The 17641-nt window shown below is 35.7% G+C and overlaps 2 protein-coding genes across 4 annotated transcripts; one reads left to right on the top strand and one right to left on the bottom strand.

Annotated features, from left to right (window-relative positions):
- The first annotated feature begins 31 nt into the window (after positions 1–31).
- Positions 32–11858, top strand: LOC105324966 (uncharacterized). Of its 2 annotated transcripts, XM_034480993.2 has the most exons (31): positions 37–177; positions 284–299; positions 804–854; positions 1076–1275; positions 1380–1426; positions 1652–1830; positions 2067–2183; positions 2507–2582; positions 2748–2833; positions 3219–3379; positions 3509–3645; positions 3865–4099; positions 4385–4477; positions 4689–4812; positions 5276–5352; positions 5688–5799; positions 5960–6052; positions 6268–6351; positions 6444–6519; positions 6725–6798; positions 6990–7114; positions 7711–7826; positions 7938–8047; positions 8471–8618; positions 9054–9217; positions 9406–9488; positions 9597–9663; positions 9813–9983; positions 10369–10587; positions 10910–11095; positions 11245–11858. In XM_034480993.2, the coding sequence occupies exons 4-31, from the start codon at positions 1133–1135 to the stop codon at positions 11470–11472; spliced, it is 3531 nt and encodes a 1176-aa protein (XP_034336884.2). In that variant the 5' UTR covers positions 37–177; positions 284–299; positions 804–854; positions 1076–1132; the 3' UTR covers positions 11473–11858. The 2 variants fall into 2 exon arrangements, with proteins under 2 accessions (XP_034336883.2, XP_034336884.2); XM_034480992.2 differs by lacking the exon at positions 284–299 and having other exon boundaries at positions 32–177.
- A 117-nt stretch (positions 11859–11975) lies between these two features.
- On the bottom strand, positions 11976–17633 carry LOC105324967 (probable ABC transporter phosphonate/phosphite binding protein PhnD2). 2 transcript variants are annotated; one of them, XM_011424251.4, is made up of 6 exons: positions 17449–17633; positions 14064–14256; positions 13615–13762; positions 13353–13498; positions 13088–13267; positions 11976–12744 (listed from the first exon to the last, which is right to left on the bottom strand). In XM_011424251.4, the coding sequence occupies exons 2-6, from the start codon at positions 14251–14253 to the stop codon at positions 12563–12565; spliced, it is 846 nt and encodes a 281-aa protein (XP_011422553.2). In that variant the 5' UTR covers positions 14254–14256; positions 17449–17633; the 3' UTR covers positions 11976–12562. The 2 variants fall into 2 exon arrangements, with proteins under 2 accessions (XP_011422553.2, XP_011422556.2); XM_011424254.4 differs by lacking the exon at positions 17449–17633 and adding an exon at positions 14652–14786.
- Between the last annotated feature and the right edge of the window lie 8 nt (positions 17634–17641).

Raw genomic sequence — 17641 nt, forward strand, 5'->3', positions numbered from 1 at the left:
CTGTTTGTGGTTTATTTTTTAAACTAATTTTACCGGAAGTGGACAAATTGTTTACATGAGAAACGAGTTGAGAAAGATATCTAAATTCGTTTCTGTTTGACTAAAGGACAGTCCGAAGATGGATTGATTAAATATTAACTCAAAATAATGTCGAGACAAACAACTTCACAGTCACAGGTATAGCGTCACTTGATCAATATTCATTATATGTGAAAATTCCATGTTTCGAATTTTCTCTTCAATTTCAAGGAATGAAAATGTCCGGAAAATTTTATTTTCATAGATAACATTGACTGTTGGTAAGAAAGGTTTGCAGATTTTTAATGATGCTTATGATTAACATAATTTGTTATGCAGTTGCTTTTAATTATTGTTGGATTCGGAGCAATCGTATAAATATTGTGATGGAATGATCACATGCAACTCGGAGTTTGTAAACATTCCCATTTAATATAATACCATATAGTCAAAATGTTTATATAACATCTGTATGCATGTGATGCTAAAAAATTTAATCAATATAACGAATGATATGATACTCTTTGTATACAGTGGAATGAGTAATAATTAAATTTATATTAATCATGTTTTGCTTGATTTACATCATATGTAACCGTTTATTTTATAATATTTGATGCATATGCAAGTGAGAGTTAATGCTGGAGAAAAGAACATCACAAATTCAGTAGAATAAATCAACTCTATCACAACTTTTTTATGTTAAATGAGATGAGAGGTATTGTGGATTTAATTTGTTAATTGTGAACATGTATATCAGAAAAATTGTGGATGTAAATTTACAGAGAGGAAGCCAGCGTAGTAATGTTCCATCTAGAGCACAGTCACAAGGGAGGGTAAGTTAATATGTGAATTGGCAACTAAGCCTTCATTCTACTGTTGATTCCTATAATTAATCATGAGGAATTATATTAGCGTAAAATCGCAAGAAGCTTTCCATTTTTTAATCATTAAGAGGTTGAATCTGTTTTAAGTCCCTCAGCAGAGCAGGCACTGTAGTAAATTAATGTATACTAGCAGTAGCTCGATCATGTCATAATGGTTTTTGGTTTTCTAGGAGGAACCTATAGACAGGCGAACATACATTCCTCCCGATGGATATGATACAGATGCCATGAAGCAATTCAGATCATACTTGGCAGAAACAGGTGTAGAGGAAACCTTCAAGAAAATGGTCAAGTTGCTGCTGAACCGACCCACCCTTCCTTACAATCCCTACCCAGGGTTTGTCCTGAGATTCAGACAGTTTGCAGAAAAGTAAATCTTGCCTTGTCTTTATGCTTTGGATGAGTCACTGATTAGCATGCGCACTTTGCACTCTTAGACATTTTAAAATCAAACCATCTATTTCCTTTATGTAGATTTCACATGGAACAGGAATCCATAGAAAAGATCCAACAATCTCTAAGTAAGTATGATAAGACGTCTTAAACTTATAAATGTACCGGTATAAAATGTTGGGGTTTTTTTGTACTCAAGGCTATTTTTTTTACTTACCAATAAACTTTGAACATGATGATATGAATGATAAGGATGTTTTCTTTTATTTGGCTATCTGACTTTTTCATGGATGTTTAACCATCATTTGTTAAATAGGAAAGTATCTGATATTGATGTAAACTTTTTATCCTAGGAAATGCTCTACAGGAGACCTACATACCTAACCTGTTTTGTGTGAAGGGACATGACACAGTGTGGGGTTTGTCCAGCATCCTGAGGGCTGTGAATCCGTCATCTCTGGAGAAATATCAGTGGCTGATGGATGACCTCACCCCCCACCCAGAGGACATCATGTCCACACAGGATTACTCAGTAAGTATATATATATACGGGGTCAGTAGAGTGTAGACAAATACATGTACATGTATATGTAAACATTATTTCAGCCATCAGCATTTCAAATCTAGAAATGAAATTTCTTGACTTGATTTTTAACTTCATGTATAGATAAAGAACAGTACAGTCACTTTTGATGATGGATTTTCAGCATTGATTTGATAGGTCAATCATGTTCCATTTAGAAATGTTTAGTGTCATTTGATTTACAGAATCAAGTGATGTTAGCATTGGTTGGTCCAGCAGTGTTTGATGGAACATTCTATCCTTATGTACATAACATACAGATCAGAATGGAGCATTTGGTCACCGGTCCAGACGTTAAGGAGGTCAGTATAAAATCAAGGTACTGACATTACTGAAAGTCAATATACTCAAGATCAAGACTTTCATTACTAACCCAGATGCTAATAGGTCGATCGATCAGTACATGTATAAGGTCAAGGTTCCCTTTACCAGCCCAGATATCAAGGAGGTAATTTGAAGGTCAAAGTTATCATTTCTTTGTATCGTAATTTCTTATAATCATGTGATTTTTTTGGGCAGGGGAATAACAGTCTAAAAGACTACATTGACTGAATGCTGGTCATGTACCATATGTACGTGTTAACTTTTGAATGTATGTATGCGATCTAATGCAATAATTTTGTAGGGAGTGGCTGTCTTTGTGAACAGTGTAATGGCTTACATTGATTCTATGTACTCCAACCCTCGACACCTGATCCTAGGTAAGAATCTTGTTTGTGCTGTTATCAAAAGTTTATGTTCACTTAATGTGAACAATTCTTTATTTGAAAACAAGAAGGAAAAATTAAATAAGGATTTTCTCTTCTGAGACAAATCATATATAAATACACAAACACTCACCTGCATTTTATCTACATTTCATCAAGGCGTGAATATACCAGATATTGATGAGGAATACCCAGATATCACAGTGTATGATCTATGGGACCCAGATAAAATTCAAGAGGAAAAGGTAAAAACTTCGAAAAGACTCATGGCATGTGTAAAGAATTTCTTTGATTTGGACATTCCTAGTACATGTATTTCATTGCAATATTTTATACAATGGAATTGGGCACATTAGTTCTAAAAATTTAATTTTTCCTTTCCCTTAATTAATACTTTTTAATTTACTGCTATGCGATGCTGATGTAAAATTAGCAAAATATGATTGGGTCTAGTTCCTGAAGTTAAGATAAATCTGAACCTAGAAGAGAGATATGTTATTGAGGATTTAAATGCTTTTAATTTGTTTTGCCCAATGTAATTTTACATAAAGATGTGAAGAACTTAAATTAATGCAGCATTATGGAAAATTTCCCAGGTGTTTATTGTAACCATGTTCATTTAATCTACAGGAGGAGTTTCTACAAGTTTTGAGTGACACCGTGATTGGAAACAAGTATATTTGTATGGAATGTATATTAAAAGCTGATCCTTACTACCCAAAGTACATCAGAGCACAAGTTCAGTTTGGTCTCAACTTCATTGAAATCAGTGAAGAGAATGTGGAAGAGGGGTAAAGTATTTGTTACAATTGATTAGATCTTTATCAAGATTGGCTGGATTCTAAATGTTTCATTGTGTGAAGATGAAGACCTTTGGTTATTACATGTAGTGTGTGTATATGCATCTTATTTTGTTTCAGACTTGTCAGTTTCTGTGAGTTTCCAATGGCTTGTTTACACGAGGGAGTGTTCCTGAGCAGGTCCCATGCAGAGCAGTACATCTCCATTTTCTCTCCACAAGTGGATCCGTTCCAGAGGGATGGACCAAGATCAGCTTGTATGTCATGGTCATCATTCTTTTCACAACACACTCAGCCAGAATAAAAAATTTTATTTTATCGTAGAATTGCAAATTAAATTCACATTCTAAAAATTGTTTTACATTATCATATATGAGATATAAGGACTTTAATGATTGATTGGTAATACATTGTACTTTGAAAGATGCACTAGATTTTCAATAAAGATAGACTTATAACACTATATGTATGATTAGTGGGACAGCCCGCTGGGGCAGACAAACTGGAGATTGGTGGTCCAAGGAGTATGAGTCGACAGAGTAAGAACCGCCAGCCCACCTCTGCTCAGGACCAGGGCATCAGAAACATCAAGCGCCACATGTACGACAGAACCACCCACATCATGCCCAGGAAAGTCCGGATTGACGGCTTCCGAATCGGAGACGAAAATAGCTATGGTCCCTATGCTTGGCAGATTACTACTCCAATCAAGTATGTACCTCCATGACATACTGTAAATGTCTTATGTTGAATATGAATAATATTTCGTGGAAAATAACTTTTCACAATTAGCTGACATTTGATTTAGCACGTATCTATATGTACCTATTTAAATTTGTTTAAATAGGACATTTGGCAATATACTTGATTTTGCTGAATATAATTGCTAAAAAAAGCTAAATAAAGTACATCGACAAATGTAATAAAATTTAAGTGTTTTCTGTTTGTTTTAAGAAAATAATGTTAGAGTGTATTTCATGAGCTTTTTCCTGTCAGGTCACACTTCCAGAAGAGGATAGCGGGCCATCATATGCACGCGGAGCTGTGTGACGCAGTGTACTGTGCCATCATACTCCTTCTGCTGGACAGGTCCGTCCTCTGTCTTTTGTCTTTATATGTCAAAAATGTAAAGACAGCCAATATGTTAACACAACTGATAATTAAAATATTGCATCATGTATTATGATTGAATATTTGTTATTACCAGGATGCATGCACTGGTACAAAGTCATGACCATACGTGTGTCATTAAGCTTATAATCAATGATGTTTGAAGATTCAGTATCCTTTTGCCTTGCAGAGATTCCTACGCACAGGAGCTTCCATTTGAGTTGTTCCGACTCCTACACAGTACTGTGGGCCTGTTGTACCTACTGATGGAGCAGAATAAGTCAGTGCGCTACATGGTGAAGGGTTTCTCCAATGTAAGTCATTCAATGAAATTCCACATTGGTGTTTTCATCCATGAACTGTCAATACATTTGGCTCCCCTTTGTCGGAATAATTGCTGTTGCATTGATATCATTGGCGTTTCTATTTTGCCAATTTACTCTGATGTAGAGCCTTCTAGACTGCTCCCGTAGGATACTTTAAGTTATGAATCTTCCAAACAACTGTTGTATGTATTAAACTAGGCTTTAGTTATCAGGATATAAATGTTAATCAATTCTGAAATTTATTTAGATATTCTTACATTTTAAATCTTTAATCTCAACAATTCTGTTTAAAATGAAAGTGTCAGGTTTAACAAGTCTCCATTGTACATGCAAATAGGTAAAACAATTAAATACAGTTGCAGTATCTGTTAGATAGGTAGATTTAGATTCACACATACTCGGATGTGAATGGACCAGTATAATCTTCTCTAACTTGATTTTTTCACTTCAGACAAGTCAGCTTCAAGTTATCCGAGAATACCTTGCTCTCTACAGAGAAGCAGTGGTGCATTTGTTCCAGAGTTCACTGTAAGTCTCATATCAATATATCTAGTCTGTAAAAAGTACAAAAATATTGAGGAAACTATGTGATTTTCCAGTACAAATGTGCTTTGGGAAAATACCTGAATGAGAACATGTACAATGTATGTTTCGTATCCTCATATCTAGCTAGTAACAGATATTTGAAGGTAATATCTGAAGATTCTTGTGTGCTTATAAGTGACAAACAGTGTTCAAAGTTGCAGGAAATTTGATTTGCCCACTGCTTAGAAAAAGAATTCAGTTTTGTGTATCCTTAATTATATTTTGTATATTGGTTCAGTGTAGGAGACTATAAATACTTGTCCTATAATACATTTTAGAAACGACAGAAGCCTGGAACAAAAGACGGCTGGGAAGATCATTGTGGCCCAGGTGGAGGATTTCCTGCCGGGGGAGGGGATGTCCTTTGAATCAGTTCTAGATGTCCAAATGGTAACATTTATTTAGGTCATTTTTAACCTCAAGGTCACTGTCACATAATATGTAAATAATCGAATTTTATTTTATTTTGCCCATGGAAGAAGATTAGCTCTGTATCTAACTATTAGTGCTCAAATTCTTAACAATGATTTTCTGGTATTTTTTGTTCTAGGCTCTGAAGACATTAAAGGACATCAACTGGTACTGTCTAACATTGTCCATACAGTTAGCAGAAGACTCTCTCAGCCAGACCCCAGTGCTAAAGGTATTCTCTCTCAGATGTACATATAAATATCCTGTGTTAATATATATCTCAGGTGTATATGTAAATACACAAGTACATTAACATCCAGTGACATTCACATATGAAGGCTAAATTTTCATGGCCTGCTAAATTGAATCTGACAAGAATTAAGTGTAGCAGTAGAACTACATGTACAGTGTATAGAAGTAAAATTCATGTCTCATTGTCATATTTAGGAGGTGATGATTGCCATGAAGAACACATTTCCCAAGGTCATTCCTCAACCTTTGACCCGTCATAGACAAAGGCGTGACCCAACGGTAACAATCTCACACTGCAATTAAACTGGCCGTTAAATGTCAATACACTTTGATAACTTGATGAAAAAGGAGGTTATTCTTTGTCTCTCTAGGGTACAGAGATGGACGCCGATGTTTCCCATGGACTGGAGCATGAACATATGAAAGATCTACTGCATGAAAAACTCAGTGAGTTGTATAATGAAAAACCCATCCAATCTTACTCCCAAATATCATAAGAAATAAAAACTTTAAATTGTTAAAGTAGACCAGCAATCCAATTTGTTTTATATGTAAACATATAATATCCTCAATTTAAGTGTGTCTGTGTTGGGGCTTGATTAAAAATTTTTTTTTTTTTAATTAACAGTATTTTTTTAAAAACAAATTTTAGTTATTGATGTAAACAACAGTATGGAAAGTGGAGATTACAGCAAAACTATAGCAAAAGAAGCAATTCTCATCCAGGTAAAACACAATAATATTAAATAGAAATGTTTTGCTCCTGTTGTTTGAATCCTTCTGTATATTCTATGTGGTACTGTAGTAAGTTTTGGTTAATTACCAGATAGAGGGAATACTTTACCACAGGCACATAATTACAACATGGATTTTATTCTTATTCCTTTTATCTTGTATCTTCATTCCCCTTGTTGTAGTACATGCTGGACACACATCTAGATGGGGTGTGGAAGGAGTATTTACTGGAGATAGCCAGAGCACAGTACTTTCCCCCCAACCCCTACCCCAGACTTGTCTCTCTCCTCAGACAGCAGGCCATGAGGTATTGTAACATACATTATGTAATGTAAATGTTTAAGGAACATTATATAAATAGTGCCTGTTTGGGAGGGTAAGAGTTGAAATTGACACCCCGAGAAAGCCATTGTCAACCGACGCGAAGCGGAGGTGACAATGGTTTTCTCAGGGTGTCAATTTCAGCTCTTACCCTCCCATACATGCACTATTTGTTTTATTATACTGAATGTCTTAATTCTAAGGAAAGCTTTACGGAATAACGTGGATTCTATGGTGAACCGTACGCGCATAATTTACACATATGTAACAATTCGTTGTGTTACCCGTTGTCAGGTGTGTTGCTAATGCTGAGGGTAATAGAACGGATTATCAACTGCGTCTTAACCAATCAGATTTCAGTATTTAACATGAAAGTATAATAACAATATTTAAACGTCTTGTTTATATCCATGATGAAAATGAGGCACCTGGTCATTACCAAATTTATGTTATTTGAATGTTTCTCCACGATGAAAATCTTTCATTGAGGAAGTATGTATTTCCATGTATTTTTCATCATCTCCATGTGTTAACTTTCACATGTACAATGAGTAAAGAATGATTTGAACGTTTTTTTGTCAGAATGGACCTATTTTTTGAGAAGCCAGAGCAGACAGAAGCCGTGTTACTGGCCACAGAGCTAAAGATGGAAGATCCAGAAAATTTTATCTACACAATCAATGGAGTCGATGCATATGGTATTTCTAATAAAAATTCAATTTTGTTCAGATTCCCATTCAACTACCGGTATAAAACTACCCTTTGTTAAGCAGATGCCATTATAATTTTGCCATGCTCTCAATTTGTAGGGACATCCAGTGCTGTACGAGTGTTGGACACTGGAGCTTTCATACCACTGAGCCAGATTATTCAGCTCTTTGTTCAACAAGACTACATTCAAAGGAAAGGAACCTACAGGGTATATCTGAATTCGATTTTAAAGAAACGAGGAAATGTAATAATTTATGGATAGATATTTGTGCTTGGTTCAAGTATGTGTACCGGTACTTGTATAGATTATTAGAATCAATATTTCCCATAGCTGCAGGTTTGTAGCTCCCGGTCTGATAAAAATTGGATGGATGGATGGTACTAATTTTTTCCACAGAATTTAGGTATAAATAAGGACAATCAGCCCAAAACTAGTGCACATTTTTGTGCACAAAAAATACACAATTTTTTTAATGGGTGGCGCTTTAGGTCCCAAGTTGTCCATCCGATTTCTTTCAAACCGGGAGCTACAGACATGCAGCTACATTCCCCATTTCTTGGGCATTTATACGAAGTTTAATTATTTAATATTCAGTATGTGTATTTACATGTATTTGAGATTGTGTTGTAGGCAGGGATCTGCCTGGCCCTGAGTGGACCCAGTATTCTGTACGGGAAGATGCAGCCATTCCTAAATGAAGTTGAACTGCATGAGCACTATTACATACAGGGACCCCCAGGCTGTTCCGGGGATGGCATACAACTCTTCGCTATGATGGGTACGATTCATAGAGTCCTAGTACTATGCTAAACATGATTCAAATTTAGCTAACCTACAGTGGGTAGTGCAAAAGTTGCCTTACCACAAGAAGTTTCCCGAAAAATTAAAGAGCAAACTTTTCACGACTTTTTTTTTTACAAAATTATCTGGTAAATGTAAGTTATACGTATAACTTATAATCCATCGCTTTCAAAAGTGTCTATATTTTTAGTTACTATCATGTATCACAATGAAAAAAGTTGCTTCTTTAAACCCCAATATTTAGTATTCCTGAAATTTCCAATTGCAAGGAATTGTAATAGAGTGTGGTTGTGCATTACTAGATCTTTCTCTTTTTACAGTATATAACCATGTGATGTGTATCACTATATTTGTGTCTGTTTACAGTGTATAACCATGTGATGTGTATCACTATATTTGTGTCTGTTTACAGTGTATAACCATGTACATGACATGGTGATGAAGAACACCATCCCGGTGGTGGGGGTATTTTTCGGGGAGATGAAGTGGTCCTGGGAGGAGGTGGTGACCAGAAAGCAGGCCTTTATGGACATGTTAGTGGGGGCCACCTCTAGGAGTGAGCCTGTCTTCTTAAAGGTACACAATGTGAAAACCAGTAAAATTAATTGTTAAAGAATTAAATGATGAAATCAATTGAAACTCTTAAGACAGCAAAAGGAATTTGTATTAAGTACCGGTAGTCAAGAAATAATACTAGAGTTATTCCCCCTTTTATTATTTACAGGAAATAGAGTTTAGGTGTACTTGTATGTTTACATTTACAGGCATTCATTCTGATGGACCACTGGAGATATATCCCTGTGAGGAAGTACTTCTTACTTCACTTTATCACAGATGATGAGCTAGAGTAAGTACACTTAATGGCAGTAGTTTTAGAGTGACAGCTTTTAAATTAAAAGCTTATTGTGACTAGTCCATCATTTAATACATGCATATTATTTTGCTTTTTTTTCAGTGCTGAGATCTTTTACCCTGATAACCCTGTAGCCTTTTATCAGAGTGTTTTTCTTTCAAGAGACAGGGTAACTTTTAACACTAAGGCAGACTACATTTACTTTTATTCATAAAGGCATAAATATGTAATTGATTGTTTAAAAGATATTCAAATTAATAACAATATTTATCAAACTGTACAAGGGTGGATTTTATGTAAATTACATTGTAATTGCAGGCAGCCTTCCACTATCAGAATGGGGGACCGACCAATGGCGGCGACCCAATGAATGCAACCAATGTCCGACAGGCCCAGCAGTTCCTGGATAGAATGATCTCTGTCTCCAAGGATCGCTGCGATTGGATGACTGTTCACCGAGGGCTGCTGCTTAAAAGCCTGATGAATCAGGTAATATCCACAGCATGAAAAATTTAAGATCAATGCCAAATTTGTAACTACTGTGGAATCATTAGAATTCGTGGTGGCCCAATTTTCGTGGGTAGCCCTCCCCCACGAATTTACGTCCTCCACGAAAACAAGTTTTGAAGTTATTAAAACTGAAAACTAACACATCCATGAAATTACATCCCCATGAATAAGCAAAAAACCAACAATCCACGAAAATTGGCCCCACGAAATTAAATGATTCCACAGTAACTGATATTTGAGAGATTTTTAATAGATGTAATTTATATATAAAGTACATCTGTAATCAAAATCCTAATCAATACAATGTTGGCATCAAGTTCATTAAGTGCAATTGAATTCATGATTGATTCTCATTTTTACCTAGGATAAGGTGCACCTTGTAGAGTCATGGAGAATGTTACATAGCATGGCCGCCCAGATAGAGTATGTTATAGGGATGCTGGACTCCCTGCAGGACCTTCTGGTCATCACGATGGAGTCTCTGGAGTACGCAAACAGAAATGGTAGCCGTGGGGCCACAGGCAACAGCCAGAGGACCAAGAGTCGAACACCCCGCCAACTAGGGGTCATTCCTGACTTTGAGGTACATGCAGATACAGCTGTCTGATTCTAGGCCAGAGAAAACTAATCTATAAGTTTCTCAGGTCAATATTTTAACAAACAAGTAGAGGTATAAAAATGTGCCATGCTGGAATTTTATTCTTATTGCATTGGTTGATAATTTTATTTGACTTTTAAAAAAATAAAAATTGAAATATTTCCCCTTCATAATATATATATTATATATACATAACAAAAAAAGTAATCAGTGTGGCAGCATTTGGCATGATGCCATAATGCCAGATATACTAAGAGCCAAGGTTATAAGAATTTAAGGGAAGTAACTCTTGTTCAATGTTTATCAGTGTACGGTAGACGAAGCCATTTTTGGGCGGATGACCATGGTCATGCATAAAAAGTTAGTGGAGGTCACTCGGGCGCGGATCTTCGTGACTGGCACCCCCCTCACTGAGTTCCTGAAGGCCAAACTAAAGACCTGCATCGAGGAAGACCCACGACTGGATAATTTCTACCTTGCTTTTAATACAGAGGTAACCATTACAGTTCAGACGCGATAACAACATTTTAGCATCTGCATTCAGTTATTATTTGTTGTCTTATGAAAATGTTAAAGCATCCTATTTAAAGTTTCTTGTGATCTTTTTGGATTTCTCTTTAAATATCAGCATTTACTTTACAGTCTCTTTTCCGATTGGAGGAAGTGAAACACATGCTGCGTTTTGTGCAAGATAGTTTAGCAGCAGATGTTCACCACATTTCTCCTAATGCTATTTCCGCAACAGAGAACCTTGCTCCTGACGAAATTCTTCAAGGGCGACCCAGTTCTGTGGTGTCCTACATGCTCAATGACCCATATGTGTACCGTCAGCGACCCCAGGCTCAGATGATGCAGACCATTCTAGAATGACCAAACCAGTTCAGCTGACATTGAAGAAAGCTTCCAATTTGTCTTGGACTTTTGGCATTCCTTCTAGATCTCTAGTGGATACATGTGTATTGTAGAGGACAAATATACATTAGTAGAGAGACAAACAGAGGAAATCCTTCTAATGTGAACCCTAAAGTGATAGGAGTTATCAAGGTCCTTCCTTGAGACATCAACACAACTGGTGAACTTCTATTGCCCGTTTTCTCTGGATGTCCAGTATTACTATATGACGAATACTCATACCTTGCTCAGCTTCATAAAAAAATGATTACAATACATTGTACATGTATTTAAAAAATTTATTTGAATAATACATAGACTGTGATATAAATAAAGCTGTGATATAAATAAAATATGTAAATATAATTTATGCAATACTTACAGTAACCATTAAAAATTTTGGAACCCCCTTATATTAAAAACATAATACAGACAAAGAAAAATCATAAATTATAAAGATTATATTCTTTGTTATCATAATAGCAACCTTATTATTAAAGTACTATTCAAAGTTAATTTTTTTTCTCTCTAAAAGGTAATCAAAATGATAAACATTATTTACTTTACAGATTACCTTCCTATATAAAAATTCTTAAGCATGAAAATATAATTTTCTCTTATTCATCTATACTGCTGAAAAGCATTTCTTTGGCAACAGATAAAAAAAATCCATGATAGTTAATATCAACTCCATGTACATACAAATGCAACCTTTAAATGATGATTTATACAACTGTCCCCTACCTGAAGTAATGATATTTTTCAACAGTCTTTGACTGTGAAGAATTTTACCTGATTACATAGATACACAGAATGCAAAGCCAAGCCTTGTAATCTAAACTAGAAATTTCAATCACAGACAAAACTAAATGACTAGGGCATTACTTTGGTTTTACCTCTAGAATTGAACACAAAAGAATAATGCTGAGAAATACATGGTAACTAATGAGCTATCTCCCCTTATACCGGTATAGTAGTAAAATAATCACAATAGTACAGTCATAGAGGTGGTGTATTCGTAGATATATCACTACACTGAGGTGGTCATTGCACAGTACATTGCGGTAGTTTAGTAGTAGACACTGGATAGACTAAGCCCCTTACACAGGTCCATCAGGCTGGTCTCTAGATCATACAGAGAGTCATCGATCTTCGTGTACCTCTCGATGTTCCACTCCTCTAACTGTGGCTGCCATTCCGGTAACTTGTGCATTCCTAGTAGAGCTTCAGAGATCTGTTTCTTCACGTTGGCTGAAAAAGAGTCAACTTTCTTTTCAAGAAAATAGAAAAGTGCATTCAAGATGGTATGGATTTCATCAAGTTTATAGAATTTATACCAAAACACATCCTTGATAACTATGGTCAAGGGTCTAGTTCATAAACATTGCATGTATTTCTATTTTGTATCAAGTTTTGTAAGTTCATGTTAAACATCAGATGATCATGAGGCCAGGACACATTTTACTGCCTTGAAAAAGGAATGTTCCTGCATAGTTGTGACAACATAAGCTGCGTAGTCAATAATGAAAATATAATCAATTTATCTGAGTAAAGTGTAGGTATGAAGAAAAAAAGACAGGATCTACAAGCTTACCACTAAGTCGAGAGTTGAAGACAATAGGGTAGATTGGCATTGGACCCAGTGAGGTCACAGTGGACAAGTTCTCCTCGTCCTGTGGGTTTTGTTGTAGATAAAATTTCAGGACATTGGAATCAATGGCGGCAACATCTGCCTTGTTGTCCAGAATCATCTTAATGGACTTCAGATGGGAACCTGTGGAGTGTAGGTGAAGTAAAAACAACAGAAGAGAATAAGATAAAAAGGTGTTAACAGGTAACGCTTTATGACTGGGACCTACCTGAGTGAAGCATGTTGCCAAAAAAAGAGGAGTTGTATCCATTTTTCTTCAGGTGGCCCAGGACAACAAGACTTCCACTCAAAGAGATTGGATCATTGAAGGCAAAAGTCTGTCCTTTTAAGTCAACAAAGTTACCATAAACTGACCTATATATATGTTGGAAATGAAAATTCCTTTAAAAAACATTCATACAACTGTGACCCAGCCCTTTGAATTAACACTTCCAGTTGTAAACAAGTCAAACAAAACAAAGAGTACTTGCTTTTTGCTGCTGTTGACCACAAGGTCGGAGAAGTAAACTGGTTCCCCGCCACCTTTCTCATGCCTGTGGACAGGGGCTACCGGACACAACTCCATGTATTCATTTTTGTCGTGTTTCAGGCGCAGGTATGCTGAACTGCACATAAATACTGAGTTATAAAAAAAAATCCATAAAAGATAAGCTACATTGGTACACAGCAATCGTACTTAATACAAAGTAATTACTGAAACAGCGAATGTCAGTCTGCCATCAACAGAATAGGTTCTCAACTTGCCATCAAAAATGTTTTTTGTACTTCAAAAATTATTCATCTGACATGGTAAAGCAACTTTATATCTGTAACCATCTATACTTAAATATATGTACTTCAAAGAACTCTTCATTGTTAGTGAACTCATCATGTTTAATCCCCAACATCAACAATTGCATCACCCACCCCCACAACTCACCAACATCAGCAATATCGTCAATGAAAGGGTCGCCCCGCTCTGCTGGGGGTCCGCTCCATCGGGACTCGGTGATCAGGTACCCCTCCATCCCCGTCACTTCCTCCAGGTAGTGCAAGAGCAGCTCAAACACCTGGATGGGAATCCCCGAGGATAAGTAGGTCATCAGGCGCAGCTTCTTTGGGCTGGACATACTCTGGAAAAGGCACATAAATATATTTTGGTTACTTATTAGCACAGCTAGTGTAATTTCTTGTAGAAATTAAATGAATGGACAGTACTTTTGTGATTTGGTGAAGCTTTAATTAGGCTTGAGTGAGACGGGATGAAGTTTTAAGGGAATACCGATAAATACCTATGAAATATATTCATAAATGATTACATGTACTTGATATTATCTGTTTAATAAAAATAGCACTTACAATCTTTAATTTTTTACCGTGACAATCAAGATGCATTTTTGCCCGGTGGATAAGGGGATTTTAAAAAGTACAATTTTCAAGTACAAGTACACACTACCACTGCTAAACAAGAAAGGTTATGAAAGCTGGTATGCATAGTTCTAGCTTGTAACCTTACAAGTACACTTACCCACTGGTCTGCTAAACCTCTCCGTTAGATTATGAAATCCTAAACTATCTATGTACAAGATATACAGTTACTGGGCATATTGTGAATACAGCAAGAACAGTTATAGTTGAACCGTGGTTTTATTTTTACTTTAAATAGCTTCACTTTTAAATGTCCCCATTATTTGACAATCTTTAAAAAGGAAATTTTTTATCAAAACCCTTACCCAAACACTTTACTCAGAGACCTTTTTTTGGGAGTAACTCGGTAACCAATCAAATCATTCCCTTATTGGTTGTTCTACAGAATGGCTAAATGAAATAAATACAGCATAACTAGCCAGTTATGACTGGATCCTTGCTGCCTTTCCTTTAGTACAATTTTCCTTGTAACCACCAGTTTATTCTTCTACTCTTTAGAAGATCTACCAGTTGTTGCTATCACTGGGCTAGCAAATGATTGATTTTATGAACTATAAGAAGAGAGGGAGGGGGTCTTGAAACTAAGTTGAAAGAGAAATAATTTGATGTGTGACTGGAACTGGTATCAAAGCCAGGAGTCAGCTCTACTGCAGCTGTTCCATATAAAGCTACCCTTGTCAACAATGGTAATGAAAATGTGAGGACCTAGTCTGCATGACTTATTGTTAATAATTTAGGTGCTCTACAACCCTGGATTATAATAAAGGATCTCTACCAAAATGGACATTTTCAACTTATTTTAAAATAATTTTAATATTTACATAAGTAAAGTTACCGAAAAATTAGTCTAAAGATACAGAAAATTTTACAAGGGATAATTTTGTTTGCCTGGTAGGAAATGAAAGCATTACATACCAGTGGTAATTGCATTAAATATTTTGGTCAGACTACACACATTTACACACCATAATCTAAATTTCTGGACTCTGCTTCATATTTTGGATGGCTTCTTCACCTGAAGAACCATTAGCTTTTGAATTTTTATTGTTTTACAAGAATGAAAGGGAGGGAGACATATGGGTGTGTTCCCGTTTTGCACACATTTGATAATTGGGTATAGAACAATAGGTGTGATTTGTGTTGTGATAGCAATTATAGTCTGCTTTCGGTCAAAGATTTTACCTGGATTTTTACCTGTGTTTTATCAGTGCCTTAACGATTAAACAAGAAGAATACAGATATTTTGTTGTGTTTAAGGTCTAATAACTAATAACTATCACCATTTTTTTTGGATAAAAAAAAGATAACGATATATTTAAAAAGTCTGATAAAAAATAATGATTAGATTAGACGAATTGACTTTTACATTTTTGTCCATTTACCTTAAATATAAAACCAAATGAATTAGGAAAAATTGCTGGTCCAAAGCCAATTGGAAGCTGATTCAATGGATACTTATATGATGAAGGGGGAAACTACATAAACAGTCATATGGGGTGCTCTGTGTCTCTTTTTACAATTGAGTTGCAAATTATGTAAAACGCATGTTAATAATTGATTGTTTGATATCAACAGAAAGAATATTATTAAAGAAAACAGATCTTTATCACAGAATATTTCAATGTTTGGAGTAGCGACCTTGACAGTAGTTCTTATGACATCACCGCTTTAGTATATGGCGGGTCACTTTCTAGTTTTTCAAATCAGATGTTAAATACATAAAAATCTGACAAAAATAATGCGATATACCTCTTCCTATAGGCAGTTAGTTAAACAAAGGCGCTACATATTCAACTTTTTTGCAATAATCTTTCTTGTTTGAAAAAAATAATGAAATTGTCCATGACCAAATTGATGTTTGAAATCAAATGCATGAATATGGATGTCAATTATGATTTAAATGTGCTTTTATGCAAGTTATATTGTAACATAAAATACATGTAAATTTCAATTGCGAGTAGATATGTCAATTGCCCTCGCAGGAATTGTGATATAGACTATAGCAATTAAGCAATTATCTCACCTGATGGTCAAATTCCCGTTTCGCACACATTTTTTCGATACGTAATTTTCAAATGTGTGCAAAACGGGAACAAACCGACATATGTACCCCACTCTCCATATATATATATATATATATATATGTTTTTATATAGACTGTAATAACTGTAATAGGATGGGAGAATTACAAACCAGACCATGATTCCAGTGGTTCACCAAATATCTGGGGCTGATAACCAAACTGGTCTGACTTTCACATAAACTCTCCCTCCCCCCTTTCAAATAATCTTTCCCTTAAATGATCAACTTCCCGGGTTCTTTCATTTGTCAATTCAAGTGGTTGGCATGATACCAGATGTAAGAGAATGGGAGAAATGATGACCGACCAGACCAGGATTCAAACCTGGGCCCCCAGAAAGTCTAGTCAGGTCCCTATACCAACTGAGCTATCTGAAGCTGGTCTGACCATCTCAATAGAAAGGGTACATACAACACTAGTCACATAAATAGAAATTTAGAGGTCTATGGAAGGATTCAGTCCAAAGAAATTACAGGTAAACATCCCAATACTTCAAGAATAAAAACTCTACATTAGTACATGTACCTCGCTAAATCGAAATATAATTTATATAATGAGGGTTCTTAATTGTTTGGTGAATAAACAAAGGGCTATATTTATGATAGATTTGATTATTCCCGATCGACCGTATTTGATCACCTCACAATACTCAAGTAATTATACGATATACGATGGAGGATACAACGTCACATATCACACATTTAACGGCATATTAAGCTGATTTAATTTATTGATAGAAATTTAAAGGCTTGTGGAGAGAGAGAGAGAGAGAGAGAGAGAGAGAGAGAGAGAGAGAGAGAGAGTAAAAGAGGCTTACTGGTCTGTTCTGTCGAGTCACGTTCTCAAACTATACTTAAAGATCCTTGAATTTTCTGAAATAAGTTATGTGTTTCACAATTCAGCACTTCTGACTTAATTGTTCACAAAAATACCGCCCTTGACAAAGTCATGATGCACAACAAAAACATTTAAATGCGGCGTGAACTTCTCCTTGACCGGTTTAAACAGGC

Source organism: Magallana gigas, chromosome 3 (assembly GCF_963853765.1).
Source record: "Magallana gigas chromosome 3, xbMagGiga1.1, whole genome shotgun sequence".
NCBI lineage: Eukaryota > Metazoa > Mollusca > Bivalvia > Ostreida > Ostreidae > Magallana > Magallana gigas.